A 21,136-nucleotide genomic window follows, 5' to 3' on the forward strand; every position below is an offset into this window, starting at 1 on the left:
TTCTCTCAATGTTGCTCTCTCCCCTTAATCCTGTCGCAGTGATTATATTAACATCAAGGCATGTGATGTACAAATTGCCTTTTAGTCCTGTGGCTCCCAGTGGATCCTGGGGAAGTATCCAGTGTGGGCATCTGTCATTTGCCACAGCTTTATTCAATGCGATTTTATATAGAGCGAACTTTACCTGGAGGTGTCAGAGCGCTTTACAACAGGACCAGTTACATTCCAGAAGGACTTCAGAGTACATGAGTTATATAAAACATACCAACAGAAGAACTCTAAATTCCTATAAGAATGGTAGTAAGTATAAAAGTCTACTACAGACACTAGTGGTTAGAGTTGCATATATACAAGTTGCAAATCAACTCAAGGCAAAGATACAAACAGATTCACTCTATCTTCTCCACTGCCACAGGTTTTAGTGTGCTTCAAGATCAAGTTACTACCCTTGGGCACTTGACTCTTCAGGTGTAGCGGAGCGGAGTAGTGAAGCCTTACACTAGGAGGTGGTTAGAGATAGAAAGTCGAGTACTGGTGGGGCAATAAAAAGAAATCTCCATGCTTAGCCAGCCCTGTGCTTCAAAGAAGAATAGGGCTTTTATTAATGGGAAGGTAAAACGAACAGTTAAGATTATGATGCATCGCAGATACCAGAAGCTGCTGGTACTGTCTGAGGCCGAGATTCGACACCAAATGTTTTTTTAGCATTTTTATGGTATGTGCCAGATTTTCAATAATACTTGCCTGGTAAGCCTGCAAGAGCCAGAACTCCACCCAATACCCTACAAGTTCCCATGTCTGCCCACTTGCAGTGCTAGAGGGATGCAGAGGTTTTGTACCTTCACAATCCGGCCCCGGGGTGAGGTTCCATTGGCTAGATCTGGCTGTTCTGATTCTATAACCATTTGAACCATATTTCTGGCCCTTAGTAGTTTGGACATATCATGGTTTGAAACTGCAGTTGGGACCTCAAAATTAAAATCCAATTCCCACTGGGGCTTGGGAAGCCCCTGAGGAAAGTTGGAGCCCACTGTCCTGTGGAGGCCTATTCATGGAAGCCCCTTCACTGGCAAATCTAGCCTGCAACCTACCAATTTCAAGACACAAACGCCTACTGTTTAGTACCCCTGGGGACTCCAAGGCGGATGCCTACCTCCTAAAGCATCTGACTCCTCATTTGAAATTGTGGGAACTAGATGGGTCCCTAATGGTGGCTAAGTAAAATGTGGACCATCTGGGCAGTGGTTACAAGATCATTTTTAGCAACTTGAACTGCACCGAGACACTCATGATTTATTCATTTTTCTTTTTGTCCTAATTTTGGTTGGACCGTTGATGTTTGGTGATTGGATTTTTGTGCTTGAAACTGGGCAGCCGTCTAACTTGTCAGATTTTTGCACCCAGAGACAGAGGGCCATATATGTTAACTAACTTGCCTCTTTATATTTCCTTGTCTAGCACCTCTGGTCAATTGATAGAGACTTTGTAAAGAGAGTATTATCAGAGGAGTCCCTAAGTCTGTAAGGTTCACCCATGCTCAGCCATACAGGATGGTATTTGTCTTAGTCAGAAGCAAGAAAGCATCTCTGCAGTTCCAAGACCCAGAAAATATGCTGTCTATGCTCTGCGTTGTTTCTTTCCAGACAAGCTGTCCGGGCGGAGCCTCGTGGCTCTTAGGCTCTTTTGGTTCCTTGAGTTATTCTCCAAGCAGATTCGATACATATCCATGGACACACACCCACAGTGTTCCAAATTACCACTCAAACACCTACTCACCCACCCCTACAAGCACTCTCCTCACCCAGGGTGCAGATAAACAGGCCTAAACCCTTGAACAACGACCACTCCAGTCATCACTTGACCTCACAGCCAGCTCCTAGCATTACTAAACTATTTAACACGATATCTTACCTTTAATCAACCATTTCTATTTCCACTGGGCATATTCTTTGGGTTGGATGCTCCATCGCTTTTGCTGCATGCGTTCAATCACAAATCAACCTGATAAAGAAATCGTAGGTCGCATATGAAGCCCCATCTCCAACACTTCTAGTGATTGTTCCTCTCACTTTGAAAGGTGCATCTCTCTCTTAAGTTACTTGCTCATCCTATTTTTTTCAAACCTGCTGAACTGAGTTCAAAGCCCATCTCTCCATGCAGTATGATTCCAGCAAGCATATTAAAAGTAGATCCTCCATTAATCTGAGAGAAATTATGAAGAGTGTTTAATAGCTCGCTAATCTCTAGGATAGTCCCCATGATGCTGAATGAGGCAGTAGTTACTTTATTGATATAGAAACAATTGCTCGATGTATCATTTCTCTATACTATTGGGAAAAGCTGTGGCTTCCTTTTCCCTCGGAGTGCTAGGATAACGTATTAGAGAGTCAGTCGCATGATTTGAGGATGATGTCTGATTGAAGCAATGTCACCACTTTTGTCCTGCTGGACTTGTTGACAGTACCTGATTCCATCAGCCAACATTTGCCTCTCTCTTAACTTCATGTGGCTGATTTGAGCAACTTTCCTCAATAAAGAGAGCTCCCTTTGGAATATATGTAAATACTTAGATACATTAGGCAGGACTGTGATAAATTAATATTGCAAGCAGCACATTTCTTTGAAAGAATATTAAAAATTCCAAAGCAGTTATACATTTCTCAGTCTATGCTCCATGGAACATATCACCTAAAGCAGGAATCTCCATCCTTTAATGTAATAGGAGTACTTCTGTTCAATTAAACTCTTTGAGAACTACTAATATTATTAATGTTGTAATAGTGACCACATCAGAAAAGATTACATTACTGGCCACAATATACACGATTACAACCAGCAATCATGCTTGTTTACCAGCAGTAATGTAACAAAGACTTTGTTAATACAGAATGCAGATGATTCATGAGTATCCTACAATACCTCTAGCATCAAGATTAATAACATTTGGAAAAAGTCTCCCAAATGTCACTTGATTTTTTACTCAAATAGCCGCTACAAAAATATTTGGGATATTCAGGCGTTTTTTCTCCAATTATCAACTATGAGTTCTGAAAATAAACAAATGTTTGTCTCAAATATACTCTCTATTTTGGTGTACATTTATTATTTCAGGCAAGGATAAACTTCTAAATGTAGTAGTCTGTGCTGCTGCACATAGAAGAGCTACCTGTAGTAGGTAGTTGGAGAGCGATCAGTAGCTCGTAAGCTACTTGTTGGAGTAGGCTGGCCTAAAGAAATGATTATTATGCATCAAATCTCCTCTTTGTTAAAAGATTTTAGCGATTTAGCATTTTCTTAGAAAACTTAATTTCTAAGTGTGGATCACCAGTTAATATCAATTCCTCTCTCAAAATCTTTATCCAGATCATTAACCCCTTCCAGGCTCATGACGAGCTGGGCTCGTCATGAAGTAGCCTCCTACCAGGCTGATGACGAGCCCAGCTCGTCATACACAATGGACTTTTGAAAATTCCAGCACAGGAGCAAAATATCACTAGCAGCGATGGTGTTAATAGAGTTGACATGGATTGCATCCATGTAGCTTACTTTGGAGGTCCTAGAAGATTGATCTCAGGCTTTGGTGAGTAATGCCGAAGCTATTTTTATTTTTATTTATTTTAGTGTTTTATAGAGTGCAAACTTGACCCGTTAGGCTATCAGAGCGCTTTACAGGAACAAAACAGTTTACAATAGGTTTGAAGTCACAAAAGTACACAATAGTATAGGAAGGGGTGGGATGCTGGGTACATAAGGGATAGAGGGTACATATGTACATTTTACATTACATATATTACTTGTGGCGATAGTCTCAAAGGTGTACAATAGAGAAGGAGGTGGCGGGCTCCTGGGTACATAAGGGATAGAGGATATGTATGTACATTTTGCATTATACATTTACTCGTAGCGATCGTCTCAGATGTCTCTGGGGGGTTGAGGTGAAAATTAAGCGAGGATTTGGCATCCTTTTTGAAGCGTGCCAGTGAGGGGATTCTTCTGATGGCGGGCGGGAGAGAGTTCCATACTCTTGGTGAAGCCCCATAGAAGGCCTGATTGTAGCTTTTTTTCCCTGCAAGCGTCCAGGTTGGAGCAAGAGGTCTCTGGCGGACCTGGAGTTTCCGGTTCCTGTGCAAGATATGCAGGGAAGTTTGAGTATAGTGCCTTGTGCGTGATGCATGCCAGTTTGAGTTGAATTCTGGCCTCGAGAGGAAGCCAATTCAGAGCTTTCAGATGAGGTGAAATGTGATCGAATTTCCTTGTGCCAGTAAGAAGTCTGGTGGCTACGTTGAGGCAGGCTTTTAAAGGTGCCAGGGAGATCTTGGGTAGACCCAGAGGGTAGAACAGCCATATTCCAGTCTAGAGATGACTAGTGCCTGGACTGCCATTTTTAGGTCGGGAGCGTTGAGGAAGGGTTTCAGTTTCTAAGGTTAGCTCAGGTGGAATCTGGCTAATTTAGTCATCGAGTTGATGTGGTCTCGCATGTTCAAGTTGCAGTCAAGGGTTATGCCCAAAGATTTGGCCGAGTCCACAATGGTCGTTGGGCAGTTTAGGGCTGTGATAGCCATAATCCATATCTGAATCTCACGTTTTTTTTGGTTGGGAAATTAGGAGAAATTCTGTTTTCTTTGTGTTGAGTTTGAGTTGTTTGGAAGCAAGCCATTGGACAGTCATGTTCAAGGCCTCATTCAGGAATAGAATGTCCTTGAGGGATGAGGTTTTGATGTAGATCTGGGTGTCGTCAACATACATGTGGTAAGAGATGTTCGCGGAGCGTAGTACTTCTTCAAGCGATTCCAGGTAAAGGGTAAATGGAGTGTGGGACAGGGTTGAACCTTGAGGGACTCCAACCGTGACCGAGGAGGGGGCAGACAGGTTACCGTTAATTAGGAGTCCTTGTGATCGATTTTGGAGGAAGGACCTAAACCAGTCTAGAACAGAACCATCCAATCCCATCCTAAATTTGAGGGTTTCGAGTAATTTTTCATGGTTGACCGTGTCGAAGGCCGAGGATAGATCCAGGAGCATTAGGAGACAAGTTTTGCCTTGGTCGAGGGCTTGGAGGGCATCGTCTACGATGTGGCACATGGTGGTTTCAGTATTGTGCCCAGGTCTGAATCCTTATTGGAAGTTGTCAAGTAGATGAAATTTGTTGATGTGATGGCTTAGCTGCTGTTGCACCCACTTCTCCAACACTTTGGCTAAGAGAGGGATATTGGAGATAGGTCTGAAGTTGTCAGGGGAAGCTGGATCCAGAGACGGCTTTTTCAAGATGGGGAGAACTTGAGAGAGTCAGGTATCGATCTCTGCCTGAGAGAGGGGTTGAATATTGCAGTCCAGCTAGGAATGATGGATTGGGCGATGGCAGCTAGGCAGTTGGAGGGTAGCGGGTCATTAAAGTGGTTGATCGAGTTTAAGGTAGATAGGATTTTTGAGACAGAGTCTTCATCATAGAGCTTGAAGTTAGACCAGCGAGCTTGGTTTTTGGGTGAAGCCTGTGGGGGCATCGCGAAAGGAGGGGGCAGATCCGGAAAGGGTTGAGAATGTGTGGCGGAGCCGAGTTCGTTTCCTAAGGCTGTGATTTTGTCGGAGAAAAAGGAGGAGAACTCCTCAGATGATATTAGCGACTTGGGGGTTTCTTTTGATGTTTTGGCCAGTTTATTAGATTGGTGTTTGACCAGTTCGAAGAGCTTGCGTGGTCTGTTTTTGGCGTTCTCCAGCTCCGATCTGAAGAATTATTATTTTGCATTGAGGTTGTGCCTGTTGTAGGCATTTCTGGCCTGGCGGAGAAGTTTTAAATGTACTGCTGAGGGGTGCTGTCTCCAGGTTCTTTCGGATTGTCGGAGGGATCTCCTCTCGTTGCTGAGGGAACTATGCTCACTACTACGCTCTTATGGCTCGGGTCCGGTAAAACACATACCCAGCACACACATCCCCATACCCACTATTCTTACAAACCCTCCGAGGCTCCCAACACTCAACAACAGAGGTTCCGTCCCTAACAACCTCAGAAAAGTTCCCCTCACTCTAGAAAGCTCGACCACCCCTCTCTCTCCCAAACTCAAATGCATCCTACTCAACTGCAGATCGGCCCAGAGACACTCCTCCGACATCGCAGATCTCGTCTCAGATAGGGATCTGGACCTAGCCATTCTAACAGAAACTTGGCTCACTGAAGCCTCTACTCCGATTATGGACATACTAGTCCCCCCCAACTATCACATCATTAGGTTAGATAGGTCTTCAGACAAGACGGGCGGGGGAATTGCATGCATTTTTAAAAGCAACCTCTCCGTTACTAAAGTCACCTCCCCCTCCCTCTCCTCCTGTGAACTCCTCTGCCTCGACATTACCAGCGAGGCCAAACAAGTTTGTGCTCTACATCTCATCTATCACCCGCCTGGTGACAATCTCATATTCACCCAACAACTCATGGACATGATCACTTCCAATGCCGGTCGGCAGACCACCCAAGTCTACCTGGGTGACTTCAATCTCCACTGGAACGACCAGAAAGACACAGTGGTAAACAGTCTCAAAACTTTCCTTAATGCACTTGACCTCACCCAAATATGCGATAGACCAACACACGACAAAGGCGCGATACTTGATCTCATCATTGCCAAAGAGAATTCTACACAACTGGAGACGATTCTACCCTGCGACTGGTCAGATCACCACATTATCATCTTCTTTATCAATGAAAAAGTTAAACCTAACCCGACTCAACCAATCAAATCCAAAATATGGAAAAGGGACATGAAGAATCTCAACGCCTCTACTCTGCCTCCCTACATCGGCAATCTGCTCCTTCCCCCCTCAGGTGCCACGGATGTTCAATCACTGACTGAACACTACCTTGAATCTATGAATACATTAGTCAATGAAGTCGCCCCACTGCAACTGAAGAGAGTCTCCACCAAAACTTCTAACCCCTGGTATGACGACAGACTCAATGACGACAGGCGTTCGATGCGAATGGCAGAGCGCACTTGGAGAGCGGACCCCTCAGCACTGCACCTCAAAAGGCTCAAAAACAAGAGAAATGCCTACTTCAGGAAAATAAAGCGCACAAAATTGGACTTCTTCAGCCGCCAATTGGACCAAGCAAAAAACAGGCCAAGAAAACTCTTCGAACTAATCAAAACCCAAACAAAGGCACAACCCCTACAATCAAGTAGCACAACAAGCGACACCCCACACTGTGAAGACTTCTCTGCTTTCTTTAAGCTAAAGACTGACAACATAAGAAATGACCTCATCATGGATGTAAGCCGATTCCCCAACCACACAAGAATGGCTAACACTCAACCTAAAAACATGGCTTCCTGGCAGTACTTCGATACCTACTCGGAAGAAACAATACACAAACTGCTCTGCACCTTGAAGCCCTCTAACCACCACACAGACCCTCTACCTGCTAATGCTGTAAAAGACTTCATCCCCCTGCTCCTCCCTCTCTGGACCAAAATCATCAACTGCTCCCTGCAACAAGGCCTCATTCCGGACTCCCTCAAGGTGGGGCAAGTCACTCCTATACTCAAGAAACCTACAGCTGATCCGACTGACCTAAACAATTACCGACCCATCACCAATATTCCCACCCTGGCCAAACTGCTGGAGAAATGTGTCCAACTCCAACTAACAAGACACATTGACCAATTTGACCTCCTCAATTCTCACCAATCAGGATTCCGAGCGAAACATAGCACGGAAACAGCTATGACACACATAATTGATGACGCCCTCCAAATTCTTGATCGCAATGAGTCCTGTCTCCTCATCCTTCTTGACCTCTCGTCAGCATTTGACACGGTCAAACATGAGAACCTGCTGGAACTGCTAAGCACTAGAATGGGTCTATCAGGAACGGTTCTCAAATGGTTTTCGTCCTTCCTACACAACCGATCTCAGAAGTTCAAGATCGATAATGTGCTATCTTCACCTGTGCCTGCGGATCTAGGTGTTCCACAAGGATCCTCCCTCTCCCCCACTTTGTTCAACCTCGTCATGGAACCGCTCGCCACCTTGCTCCAAGCTTCTAATGTCCAATTCCATATGTACGCCCACGACACACAGCTGTACCTAAAGCTTCAATCTCCGGAAGATATCAAACATCTGAACTCCACGCTTATTAACACTCAATCTTGGCTAGCCGATAATCACCTCAAACTAAATGCTCTGAAAACTGAGTTCCTTCTCATCTCACCCCCGGCGAAAACTTCCACCACCCAAACATGGCTCAACAACCTAACAGCACTCAATGTCCAACCCACCATCGTGGACTCAGCGAAATCACTAGGCATCACACTGGACGCCAAGCTCAACATGCAGCAGCACATCAGCAAAGCCACAAAAGCAGCTAATTTCCAAATAAACACACTGAGGAAAATCAAACCCTTCCTTCCGACTGATGACTTCCGAACTGCTGTACAAGCGTTAGTCATCCCTCGAATAGACTACGGAATTGTGACCCTCAGTGGACTCCCGCTATCCACAACAGCACCCTTAAGAGCCTCCCTGAACGCTGCCGCAAGACTCATTACTGGCTCAAGAAAACATTCGCATATTTCCCCAGATTTAAAGTCCCTAAAATGGCTGCCGTTTGAAGCCAGAATACAACTAAAAATTGCAGTTATGACACACGCGGCCGTGCACCACAATGCACCCAACTACCTCGCTCAAAAATTGTCCATATCAGGAGGTTCGAGGTCCAATAGAAGCTCAAAAAATCTACTCCTGAAACCCCGTAGATTCAGGAAAGAGAAAACCTACAAGCGCTCCTTCTCAGGAATGGCACCCAGGATCTGGAATGCGCTCCCGCCTGAAACTAGGCGTATCTCCTCCGCTGCACTCTTCAAGAAAGAGGTGAAAACCATCCTTCTGGCCAAGATCTCCTGAACCTTATAGGTAGTGGTTCAGAGACTCTACATTGCCTTGTATCAATGCTCTCCTTGTCCTTTGGCATTATACCTCTACCTGATGGTGACACTACTTCGCTTCTTTCGTCCTACCGACCAATATATGAGACACATTGGGTCACAGATTCACCCTCCCGATGCCCTCACTCAGTGCGCTCTCTATACTAAAACACTGTTATAAGCCTGCCACACACCCAAGGTGTACCTGAACACCTATGTAATGTGATCCATGACGTGTGCAGTTTTATTACCTGTTCACCTGACTGTATATTGATTTGTTTTATGTATTTTGTTTTATTATTATCCTTCATGTTAGTGACTACTACATTGCTCCCATTACCATTGTTCTTTCCTACTGCCCCTACCCTGCCATTGTGAAGCGCTCTGATATCTGTAAGGATCTTGTTCGCGCTATATAAAACTTTGAATAAATAAATAAAATCAGGGATTCCTGTCTTTGATTTGGGTTCTTTTTATTTTTAGCGGGGCTAGGTCATCTAGAATGTTAGTTATAGTAGCAGAGTAGTGGTCATTGAGGCCACTGGCCGTTATGATATGCGAGGGGGGGGGGAGAATTGCAGCAAGCCTTCAGTTCCCTGAGGTCCAGGTTTTTGGTGTCTCTGACCCAGCGTTTTGGAATTACAGGTTGCGGTGCCCTTGTTTTGTGGGTGCCAGGTAATTGGAAGAAGATAGTATCATGGTCCGACCAGTCGCATGGGTCTATAGGGATAAGTTTAACTGTTGACTCCTTGAAGATGATCCAGTCAAGGGTAGCCCCTTTCAAGTGTGTAGGGAGAGTACAGGCTTGGGTCAGGGCTTGATCGGCCAGGAGGTCTTTGATGGCATTGACATGAGGATCCTTAGGATCGTTCCAATGCAGGTTGAAATCACAAGGGAAAATGTCATTAGCGTTGAAGGAAACTTTGGCTGTGATGATTTCTATGAAGTGGTCAGTGAAGATGTGGTTCGTGCCTGGGGGGTGGTAAAAGATGTGCAGATTGCTCAGTTGGGTGGAGTTGCTGCAAATGGAAAGGGCGAGGTATTTGCAGGAGTCTGAGGTGTCCGCTAGAAGTTCTGTGATAATGAGGGTAGAGCGGTAGATGCAGGCAATGCCTCCTCCTTTTTTGCTGGATTGCCTATCCAGCGTAGCAATGTTGTAGTTGGGAGGGACTAGGAGGTCCAGGCATGGATATGAGGATTCGTTGAGACACGATTAGGTGAGGATCGCTAAGTCAAGGTTTTTGTTCAGGATGAGATCAGCGATATCAGCAGCATGCCTGACAGCCGATCAGCAGTTGATTTAAAGGCCAGACAGAGGGGGGTCGGTGGGTGAGAATGGAGACAGGGCGGACAGGGGTACGGGTACTAGATTGCTATTAACCACGCTTCTGTTACGGAGGGTAGCTGATCTGTTGGGGTTGATGGCGAACGTGCAGATGGCATGGTCGGCAATCACGCCCGGTGGACAGGGGGAAACTGGGGCAGTGTGGTAGTCAAGGTGGGTGGCTAGACTTTCTTCTTCGGTGAGGTCTGGTGGGCATGGGGTGACCATGGTAGTAGTGTTGTAGGAGAGGATGAGAGCTAGGATTTTCTCCTCCAAGAGGGGGCATGGGTATTTGCGGGGGCGAAGGTGTCTCACGGGTAGCAGTTGTGGGTGCTTGGTGGTATAGGAGGGAAGGAGTCCTGCGAGAACTTGAGCTTAGCGAGGGAGAGTTCAGCGAGGTGAAGGAGGTTCTTCAGGTCCAAAATGGAGTTATGGATGCTCTGCGTTAATTTGGTTGCTCTGGAGTGCAGAGTTTCAATATCCAAATAGAGGGACGTGCTTGAGGGCAGGGTGACAGTGGTTCTGGGGCAGTTCTATCGGTATGTGTAGGAGAAGGGGTAGAGGGGCTAGCTCGATCTGTGTCAGGTCCTTGGAGGATTATCAGTCTAAAGTACAGAGTGGGGAACTAGCGGGAGGAGACCGGAGGACTAGCTGCGATTCTACTGGCAAGCCCGGGCGTCCTAATAATAATAATAAGGAAGTTTATATAGCGCCTGGTTATGCCTTCCCGGCGTAAGGTGGTTTAAGGGTGGCTAGGCACGTCAGACTGGCTGGTTGGAGGCTCGACAGGGTCGGTGTTGGTTACCCTCAGAGAGTCATGCACATGGTTTCTGAGGAGGGTAAAGAGGTCCGCAAATTTATTAAGATTTTTAGTTGTAGCTTGGATCAGGACAGTGCCGTTTTTATAGAGGGTGATGCTAAGGTCAGCTTGCAGGAATGTGGAGGACGCTATAGTGAGCTTAGTGCCGTCTTGAATGCTGAGTGAACATGCTAGTGACTAGGTGGTGACTAGGTGGTGTTGAAAATTATTCCCAGGATCAAGGGTAGTTGCTGCTGGATACTATAGATGTTATAGTGAGATTGAGTTCTGTAATGAAAGAAAGAGCAAAATCCTCAACCATAATTGCAGGGCAGTCTGTTGACCAAACAGGGTCCTGGATAATTCTCTTTATATATGCTTAAGCGTATATCACATATCATGGCTCTTGTGGTGAGAAGGGGTCATAAAGAGACGAGGATCAGCCCAATGGTGAATGACTGAAAATTACAGGATTGGTAGGCAGATGCCTAACACGAGTAGGCCCTGTAATGGAAGAAACAGAATTCAGCACTAGAGGTGCAAGAGTGCTTATATTTCCTTGGGGCAGTAACTAGCTTTTCCAAATGGATTTGAGATCATACCCTCTATCTGTCTGTTCTGAGTTTTGTAGGAAGGATTTGTGGTAAGTGAAACAGATGCATTCAGTGTCTAGAGAGTTTCAGCTCCAACTGAGACACTGATCTATGGTTGGCCAGAGACATAGCATTTTATATTAGCTATCCCCTCTGTTATGTGGTTGTAGGTTTTGACAATTATGTGGATGTTGGCAAAGTGAACACAATGGCTATATTTGCTTCAGCACCTAGGAGTGTTTCTAATTGCTATTTTTCTCTCTTTAAGATGCTGTTATAATGGATGAACAAGCGAACACTTTGGCTATGACCGTGCACCTTTTAGCCAGTTCTGGAGATGCCGTGCTTCTTCGACAAATCCTTGATCACCTTTTCCAGGGCCTATGGCCAGGTATTAAACTTTTCCTTGTTTCAGAACACGTTGCTTCCATAAAGTACTTTGAACGGTACCCCAAGAAGATTCCCGGGTTTCCAGGGATGTCTGTTCTTCTTTTCCTTCACGAGGACTTTGGTGAAGAGCGGATTCTCCACACGCTCAACTTTTTCCAGCACCCACCCTGGCAGTTTCTCCGGACAGAATGTGCAAAGGGTAGACCTGGTCCTTGCATGCAGGTCAGCCAAGATTTCTATAGCCTGGATGTCCACATGCCTGTCTGGGGTGTCAGGCAAGTTCATTATGGGACGGAGATCTTGCGAGTTACTTTGTATTGCAGCTTCGAAAACTTTGAGGATGCAGTGAGACTATACGAAATGCTCTTACAGAAAGAAGCAACTGTGCAGAAAAGCAGCTTCAATTTTTTTGTCCTCTACTCAACAGAGAACATGTCTGTCCAGCTCTCTATAAAGCAGCTGCCCCCCGGGGTGCCGGTGGAAGTGAAGGAATGTTCTGTACTGCAGTTCAAGGTCCAGGAAATTGGACAACTTGTACCTCTTCTTCCCAATCCATGCATTCGTATTAGCCACGCTCGGTGGCAAACACATGACTATGATGGAAACAAGATACTGCTTCAGGTATGTTGTTGGCAGTTTTGAATTGCTTCTGGACTAAGTTGGACAAATATATAGTGGTTTAATAAAGTATTTGAAAAAAATATTTGTTCGATAGTATAAATGCTATTGTTACATTGATGTCTAAAATGTTCCTTTACAGTTCCAGTTCTTGCAGACCAAATTGGAGTGTTGAACAAGCACATACAAGTCTGTTGTTTGTTTTCAATACAAATTTAGTTAACTGCTTTATAGAGCACCAAATTATAAGATGCACTATGGGTTTCGTCACATTTCTACCGGTTACCGATAGATGTCCACTGCCTGGTTCTTTCATACCTAAATATACAAAAATGAAGCAATATGCTCCTGAAGACAATGGCTTCTTTTCAAGCAGCATTTACGACTAAACTTTCAAATGACCAAAATGAATGATTGTTGATTAGTTGGATGTAATGCTCTACAATGATTTGTCTACTGATAATTGAAACATTTGGATTCATGTTTTTAAAAAAAATGAAAATATCACAGTCTTCCAAAAGCAATAATTAGTTATCATAAATACATATTTAAAAGCTATTTACCGTTCCTGTTTCATAATGCCTAAAGATAGGGCAGAATGCACCATGCCAGGGCTTCACAGTAATCAACAAACTAATTTAATATTGTTGCTTGATAGCTAAAGTGGACACATAAGGGCCTATAAATAAAAGCATTCTGAGTAAGGAAAGTGGAACTCCAGTAGTACTACTTCACACACTCACAAATACTATTGATAGATCTCTGGCTGTAGCGCTACGCCTATGCCGGGCCAATGGCTTATGTGCAGACATCTCTGCTACGAGTGTGGAGATCTCCGCACACCAGGGCCAGACTGGCGAGCCAAAACCATCCCCGGCAAAATTGCTCAAACAAGTCCCACTCACTTCCTTGCTCTATTTCTCTCTGCCCATCCATCCATCTAACCATCCATCCATCGTCCGTCTGTCCGTCCATCCATCCATTCTCTCTCTCTTTCTCCCGTCTCCCTCTCCTTCTCCTCCCTCTCTCTCTCTCTCTCTTCCTCGTTCCCCCCTCTCTCCCCATCTTCTCTCCCTTCCCACTCTATCCCCCCCCCTCTCTCTCCCTCCCTCCGCCTCTCTCTCTCCCTCCCTTCCCTCCCTCTCTCTCCCCCTCCCTCACTCTCTCTCTCTCTCTCTCTACCTCTCTCTTCTGTCTTTATTTTGCCTCTCAGATAGTTATCACCCTGTACAGCTCTTTCTCTCTCTGCCTTGAAGTCCCCTGTGCCTGCTGCAATCAATATTGGCGAGCTAAGGAAAGTGACAGAGGCACCGGCAGCAGCCCCGGGCTTTCAAAACTGGTCTCCAATGGCTCGAGCCCATCTGGGGAAAGCCCTGCAACAAAGAGGTATGTATACGTTTTTGTAGCAAATGTGAGTAGGAGAAAGCAGGTGGTTGGAAAATGAGGAATATTTACAACCAAATAGTTGGGGTTAAGATAACTTTAACAAGGGTTTTAAGGAGGGACATGCAAGTACTAAAATATGCAATTACTATTCATAAAAGTTCCACTTTCATCTACTGCAATAGTACTACTGGCAAAACCGGATCAAATCTACTGCAGCCACCCCTTGTGGTAAGTACGTACCTCACTTGGCCAGTCACTAGTATTGCAACACACTCTCCTAGAAATCAAAGAAGAAAGTAAAAACACAAATACGACGAGAAAATAAGAGACTAAATGGAAACATATTTTTGAAAGTCTAAAAATATTTTAGATTACATAATATTTATTTTAATTATTAAAATATTTAAAAAAAATGATATGAATTTTAGCTTCGAGTTACATAAAACACATATTCCAGCAAGGCTTCAAACACATGCAACACTCCTGTTACTGCACAGTGGAGGGATGGAATAGTCAGAATACACCACACCGATCAATAGATGAATCTCATTACTACATCAAGCTATATGTGTGGTTATAAAGTTGAAAATATGGAACATAATATTTTCATTTGCCCTATACGGTTAAATGTGCCTAAAATCTACCTTTGGAAATTTGTTACTGAGTCAAATATTAGGACTGAGGAAGAAGCAATAGAATTTTATTTCACTAATCAAATCCCAAGGGACACATGCTTTTTTAACCAAGGAAGTATTTAGTTGTGTTGGCTCGTCTGCTTTCTTTATGACTAAGTTGGCTATTTTGTATAGTTTTATCGATCTTAGTCATTTTATTTTATGTGTATTTATTGTAATTATTTTATGGGTAGGGTGTTAAAATATCGATTACAAAAATATAGCTGACATAAATATCGTTGTAAAAATATCGTTTACAAAAATATCGACACCCTATACTTAAACAGGTAAGTACATAAATATCGACTCCAAAATATCGTTGTAAATAATATAGATGTAAAAAATATCGACTTTGTAAAATAATTAAAATTACATTAAATAATAAATAAATATAAGTACTATTAACAAAATACATGACATTACTTTTTAACTATTTCAAAAAAATGTACTACACTTTTTAATTATAAACTTAATAAATGTGGACATATAAATTGATTTTACACATTACTTTATATAACAACAATAATACATACATATAATTAAAATACCCCTTTACCCAAAAACCCCAAACTGACCCTGAACCCTAAAAATACCCCATTACCCAAAAACTGAAAACTGACCCTGAACCCTAAAAATACCCCTTTACCCAAAAATATTTTCACTAAAAAAATCCTGTACACACACCTAAAATTAATTAAAAAATTAACATAATTAATTACATAATTATTAATCAAATAACTAATTGAAATTAATTAACTATTATTTATTACACTATTTATATTCATTTAAAACATTAATTGATCTATTATTTCATTATATTTAAATACCCCTTTACCCAAAAACTGAAAACTGACCCTGAACCCAAAAAATACCCCTTTACCCAAGAACTGAAAACTGACCCTGAACCCTAAAAATACCCCTTTACCCAAAAACTGAAAACTGACCCTAAACCCTAAAAATACCCCTTTACCCAAAAACTGAAAACTGACCCTGAACCCTAAAAATACCCCTTTACCCAAAAACTGAAAACTGACCCTGAAGCCTAAAAATACCCCTTTACCCAAAAACTGAAAACTGACCCTGAACCCTAAAAATACCCCTTTACCCAAAAACATTTTCACTAAAAAAATCCTGAACACACCTAAAATGTATTAAAAAATTAACATAATTAATTACATAATTATTATTCAATTAACTAATTGAAATTAATTAACTATTATTTATTACACTATTTATATTCATTTAAAACAATAATTAATGTATTATTTCATTATATTTAAATTACTTCCCACCCTACTCCCCTATAAACCCACAACCCGCTACGGAACTATTAATACTAAATTCAACTGAAAATACATTATTAAATAATAATATACTACTAAAAATACTACTTTGACTACATATATTCATTAAAAACACTACATTACTTATAATTATTTAAAAAACGATATTATTGTAAACTATGTTTTTGTAAACGATATTTATTACAACTATATTAATGTTAACGATATTACTTACTTGTCTGTCGATATTCTGGTCAAACGATATTTTTGTCATCGATATTTCTTCCTGTAGATATTTTTGCAGCGATATTTAGGTTAGTCGATATTTTTACGACAATATTCCTGCTCAGTACCATTTTATGATTACTACAATACAATCTAGTCTACGGATCTATTACATTAGGCAATCACACACAACGTGTTCACATAGGAAAGCAAATTAACAGACCAAAAAAGCCTTCATTTCAAGATGTTGGTTAATACGTTTGTTTCGTTTTCTACTTTTTGGAGTACGAAGAGCAGGAGATGATTTACAGCCAGTTGACCAACATCTTTGGTGTATCCATGGAATGAGTAATTGCTAGATGTCCTTCTCAATTGATGTGATCCTTAATATGGTTGTAGACATTAGTGGGAATTCAGTTCACCTATAGTACGCTTCCAGGACATATATGCTCATGTGAAATTAATGACTGAACTCCACTACCTGTTCTTAGTATCTTTTTGAGGGTTAGCGTAGACAGAGTGGGTATCTCACAGGCTTCACAGCTGCTCTGTGTTTTCACAGTGCAGTCGGCAACTTGCCTGCACTTTTGAAGGAGATTAGAGATACCCTTGCAGGCGGGTGCACTCAGTGACTGCAGAAGCATGTAAGGGGATGTCTGGGGTGATCCATGGGACTCCCTTTCCCCCCTCCAGAAGGCCTCCTTCAGGGGGTGCACTGACAGTGCACCACCTTTTAGATGACCCACTCTCAGTGCAACTCCTGAGGGCTTCTTTGACTCTGCGTCTGCGTCCGTAATATGGCGCGGGCGCAGAGGCAAAGGGATTCCCTCATTTGCATGGGGCACACCTCCTTGCAATAAGGGAACACCAGCACCATCAGTTTTATAGATGGGGCCGCAGAAGCGTCTGCGGCCCCTTCTGTAATACCAAAGTGCCCTGGGAGTGCGCAAAGCCGGCCCAAACGTCTGTTGCGCCCTCAGGGCACTTTATACAATATGACCCCAGGAGGCTACCTAGTGACCCTTGGGCAGCAGTTCATGTTCCTGGGTTTCAGTAGAAGTCAGGAATGCCTCCATCTTCCTTTCCAAGCAATAAGGTAGACTTCTCCTCTTCCTTCAGGTGTTTGACCAGGCCCAGGAATTTTGTCAGGAGGCAGTGGTCCAGTGGCATTCCTATCCCGTGCACTAGTCAGGGATTGCAAAATTCCATATATGCAATGATTGCACATTTCTCACAGAAACCCTACACTCTTTGACAGCATTTCCTCTAAACTTTACTATGAACCTTCCCGCAGCCTCTCATTCAAGAAGGTCATTATTGCCTTCTGCCCTTTCCAGGAGCCCGAATTTACTTTTCTGGTATAACAGTTTGGAAATTAGGGTACACGTCCTCTTTCTAAGCGCAGCACAAACATAACTTCTAACAATGCAACAATGCAAAGTACTTGACCTCGCATTGAAGGTCAGTGGTTTTTAAGGTCAGAGCAAACTTCAATCGAAGTGGGATGAATTCATTGCCTGACTTATGATCAGGCCCAGCACTTCAAATCTAAGTGCCAGTGTGTCTGAACCGCTTATGGATGAAAGTCCGGGGGGGGCGTGGCCAAGAGCTGATCATGGCGGACGTGTAGTCGAAGAGCTCCGCCCTTAGCCCTCGAAACGAGCGAATTATCCTGCCTGCCCGAAGTGCGACCCGCCTAGATACTGTGCCCGGAGCCTCAGGAGGTGAGCGGCGTGCAGCGACGGAGAGCCGCCCCCCTTGGACACCACCGGAGACGCTGGGGGACTGTGGTGCCTGCTGGGGCCTGCTGCACTGTGGTGAGCCGCGGCCTCGATTGGCCGAATGACCGAGCTGCTGCCGGGTATCGGCGCACTGTGAGGGGGACCCAGGCCGGAGACGGGATACGGAACCTGCTGACGGGCCCGTGGACGGTGGCGGGCGCCCGCTCCAACTATCGCCTTACTACCTCCCCCTGACGCTGAGATCCCCAGACGGAATTATCCTGCCGGGCAGCCCGCCTGCGGCCGCGGGAGGCACTGGGACCGGCCCAGTGCCCGCCTGCGCGGCGCGGAGGCACTCTCACAGACTTGAGAACTGGTGAGGAGAGTGGGGCCAGGGGAGCGTGAGGACGATCATTGGCACCAGGAGACCCGAGACAGCTGCCTGAGCCACGCACCAGCAACGCGGTGCGCTCCGGCGCTGCGGCGGTGCTACAATCGCCATCTTGTCATCCCCTTGGGCCCCGGATACCCCAAGTGACTGATACGGCGCCCTGCACTGCCTGGAGCGCGCTGCGACAACCTGGGGGCAGAGACGCCGAGGACGCACTGCGACACCCACGCACGGCCCCTGCACTCATCACCAGGGTGGGGGCCCGGGGCACCTTCACGGGGTTCAACCACACAGCGGCCTGCGGGCGGGCCACAGTCCAGGAGATCCCTGCTACTGGACCGGGTGAGAGGCGCCTCACATCCTCCCGGCCTCTGACGTGCCCCCCCTGCCTGCGGACCGTGGCCCCCCCTCATCACCTTGCTGAGGCCAAGACTGTAGCCGTACGCAGGACCCTTCGCGGGGCGCCACCACACCTGCCAGAGGCGCTATCATTACCGCAGCATCATTGGCCCTATTTGATCTGGGGACCTGCCTAACACTTGCCTCCTTCCCGTTGGCTCAAGGAACTGCGCGGCCACGTTTCGGCGCTGTGCGAGGATAATTGTAAGGGCCGTGACCGGTGAGTGCACCTTCTACAGCGCCACCCTGCTTACTAGATCAATGGGCAGACACAGGGGCAGGACCAAGGCGCGCCGGTGGACATGCAGTCCACGGGCTCGGAGGACCCACTAGCCTCCTCAAATGTGGCCATTATCCCACCGACAGGGAAGGGATCGCAAGACGCCAAACTGGATCTTATCCTCAACGAAATACGCGCCACACGTGAGGCGCTGGAATCACGCATAGACAGTATGGCGACAGGCCTCTCCCTGCTCCGAGCTGATCATAACAAACTGGCAGAGCGAGTCTCAGAACAGAAAATAGCGCTGAACGATCTTATACCCCAACAGACGGAACACTCTGCGAAGCTGGAGGGCGTGGAGAAACAACTCAAGCAGCTATGGGACAGGGTGGACGATGCGGAGGGACGTGCCCGCCGCAACAATGTCCGCATCCTAGGCATTCCGGAACGGAGCGAGGGGAGAAACCCCACCCAATTCGTGGAAGATTGGCTACGGAAAATGGTGGGCCCGGAGGATCTTACTGCCCTGTACAGAGTGGATTGAGCACACAGAATGCCGTCGAGACCCCCGCAACCGGGAGCACCCCTTCGTCCTTTGATTGCGCGCCTTCTCCACTACAAGGATCGTGACACTGTGCTGCGGGTGGCTCGAGAGAAGGCGCCAATACGCTATGAGGACAAGAATGTCTCAGTATATCCTGACTTCACGCCCACAGTACAACAAGCCAGATCCACCTTCATGGGAGTGAAGCGCAAATTGCGAGAGAGAGACATGAAATATGCGCTCCTGTTCCCCGCACGACTCAAGATCCTACATGGCAACAAATCTCACTTCTTCGACTCGCCAGAGGAGGCGGAGGAATGGATGGAGGTCACACTAACACCACCGGCCTTGCAGGACCCATTTGCCGCCGCCGGAAGCAACAGACATCGGAGTCCGCCAGACCGGAGGGACACCACTTCCAACACCAGACGAACCCCCTCGGTGGGGTCACCGACGAGGGCACAGGCTACAGGGGACCGGCCAACGGGTCAATTATCCGTGATGCAGCTGACGGAGGAGGCGCTCGCCGCACACGACGCGGGAGCAGCCGGGGACAGGGTCACTGTCACCACTGACACTCACACCGAGGTATCAGGATCGGTGGACAGCCTGCAATTGTTCCCTAAGATCACGGCCCAGATGGCAGCAGAGTTCTGAACAGCAACACGTTGGACACTCTCCGGGTGGTAATGTATGAACGATATCATTCTCTGCACAAAGTGGGTTGCCAAAGGGCCTAGTTTATGGAGGGCTACCATGCCATCGCGGGCCAATAAGAGACAGGCACGAGTGGTCTGCTCCCCCCACCACATGCACATGGAACTAGTTGACTTATGCCCACGTTGGGCATCTTGGTTCGGCTCCCGAGCCCGTTGGCCCGGGGACCTTAATGTTAAGGGGTTACCTGTTTGTATGACACTCCTCTCCTGCAGCAAGACATGTCTGGCATGGACACCCATGAACTCAACATTACTGCTTTACACGGTCGGTCATGGGGCCACTTAATGTTTACCATTTGTGCACCTGGAATGTGCGGGGCATGGGCTCGGTTCACAAACGTCACAGGATACTGGCCCAACTCAACCGTAGGGGAATCATGATAGCTTGCCTACAAGAGACACACCTGAACAGTGCCGAAAATGTGAAGCTACGCAAGAAATGGAGAGGGCAGCTCTTCGCTACGTCCTATTCGGCGTTCTCTAGCGGGGCAGCTATTTGGCTTCGCAATTCTGTTCCCTTTAAACTGTTAGAGCAGAGAATCGACAAAGAGGGTAGATATGTGTTTGTAAGGGGTTTATTGGATGGGGATGCCGTCGTGCTTGGTTGTGTGTATTCACCAAATTCAGGTCAATCAGAGTTTTTGGTGAATGTCAACGGGATCCTTGCGGATTGGGCTGATCACCACTGGGTGATTGGGGGGGGATTTCAACGCTGTGCTAGATGTTGCTCTGGATAGGTCACACCCCCACTGCATGCCACCGAAAGCAGGAAGCAGACGGACGCACTGGCATAATGGGCGGAGGGTTGGGATTTGGCAGACGCATGGCGCAGTACAAATTTACTAGATAGGGAATATACCTTTTTCTCCCCACCGCACCAACTACACACCAGAATAGACCATATATTCTGCTCCCGTTCCCTGACGGGATCG

The 21,136-nt window shown here is 45.7% G+C and overlaps 1 protein-coding gene across 2 annotated transcripts in view; it reads left to right on the forward strand.

Annotated features, from left to right (window-relative positions):
- Nucleotides 1-21,136, forward strand: part of FAM124B (family with sequence similarity 124 member B) — a 158,102-nt gene that overhangs the window by 80,054 nt on the left and 56,912 nt on the right. The window contains exons 1-2 of one of the 2 annotated variants that reach the window (XM_086944859.1): nt 3,515-3,580; nt 11,900-12,642. In XM_086944859.1, the coding sequence (XP_086800985.1) occupies nt 3,523-3,580; nt 11,900-12,642 (801 nt within the window). In that variant the 5' untranslated portion in view covers nt 3,515-3,522. Of the gene's footprint in view, nt 1-3,514; nt 3,581-11,899; nt 12,643-21,136 lie in introns of those variants that run through there. The other variant, XM_086944860.1, reaches the window with a different exon arrangement.

The sequence above is a fragment of the Lissotriton vulgaris genome, chromosome 11 (genome assembly GCF_964263255.1).
Source record: "Lissotriton vulgaris chromosome 11, aLisVul1.2, whole genome shotgun sequence".
NCBI classification, from domain to species: Eukaryota; Metazoa; Chordata; class Amphibia; order Caudata; family Salamandridae; genus Lissotriton; species Lissotriton vulgaris.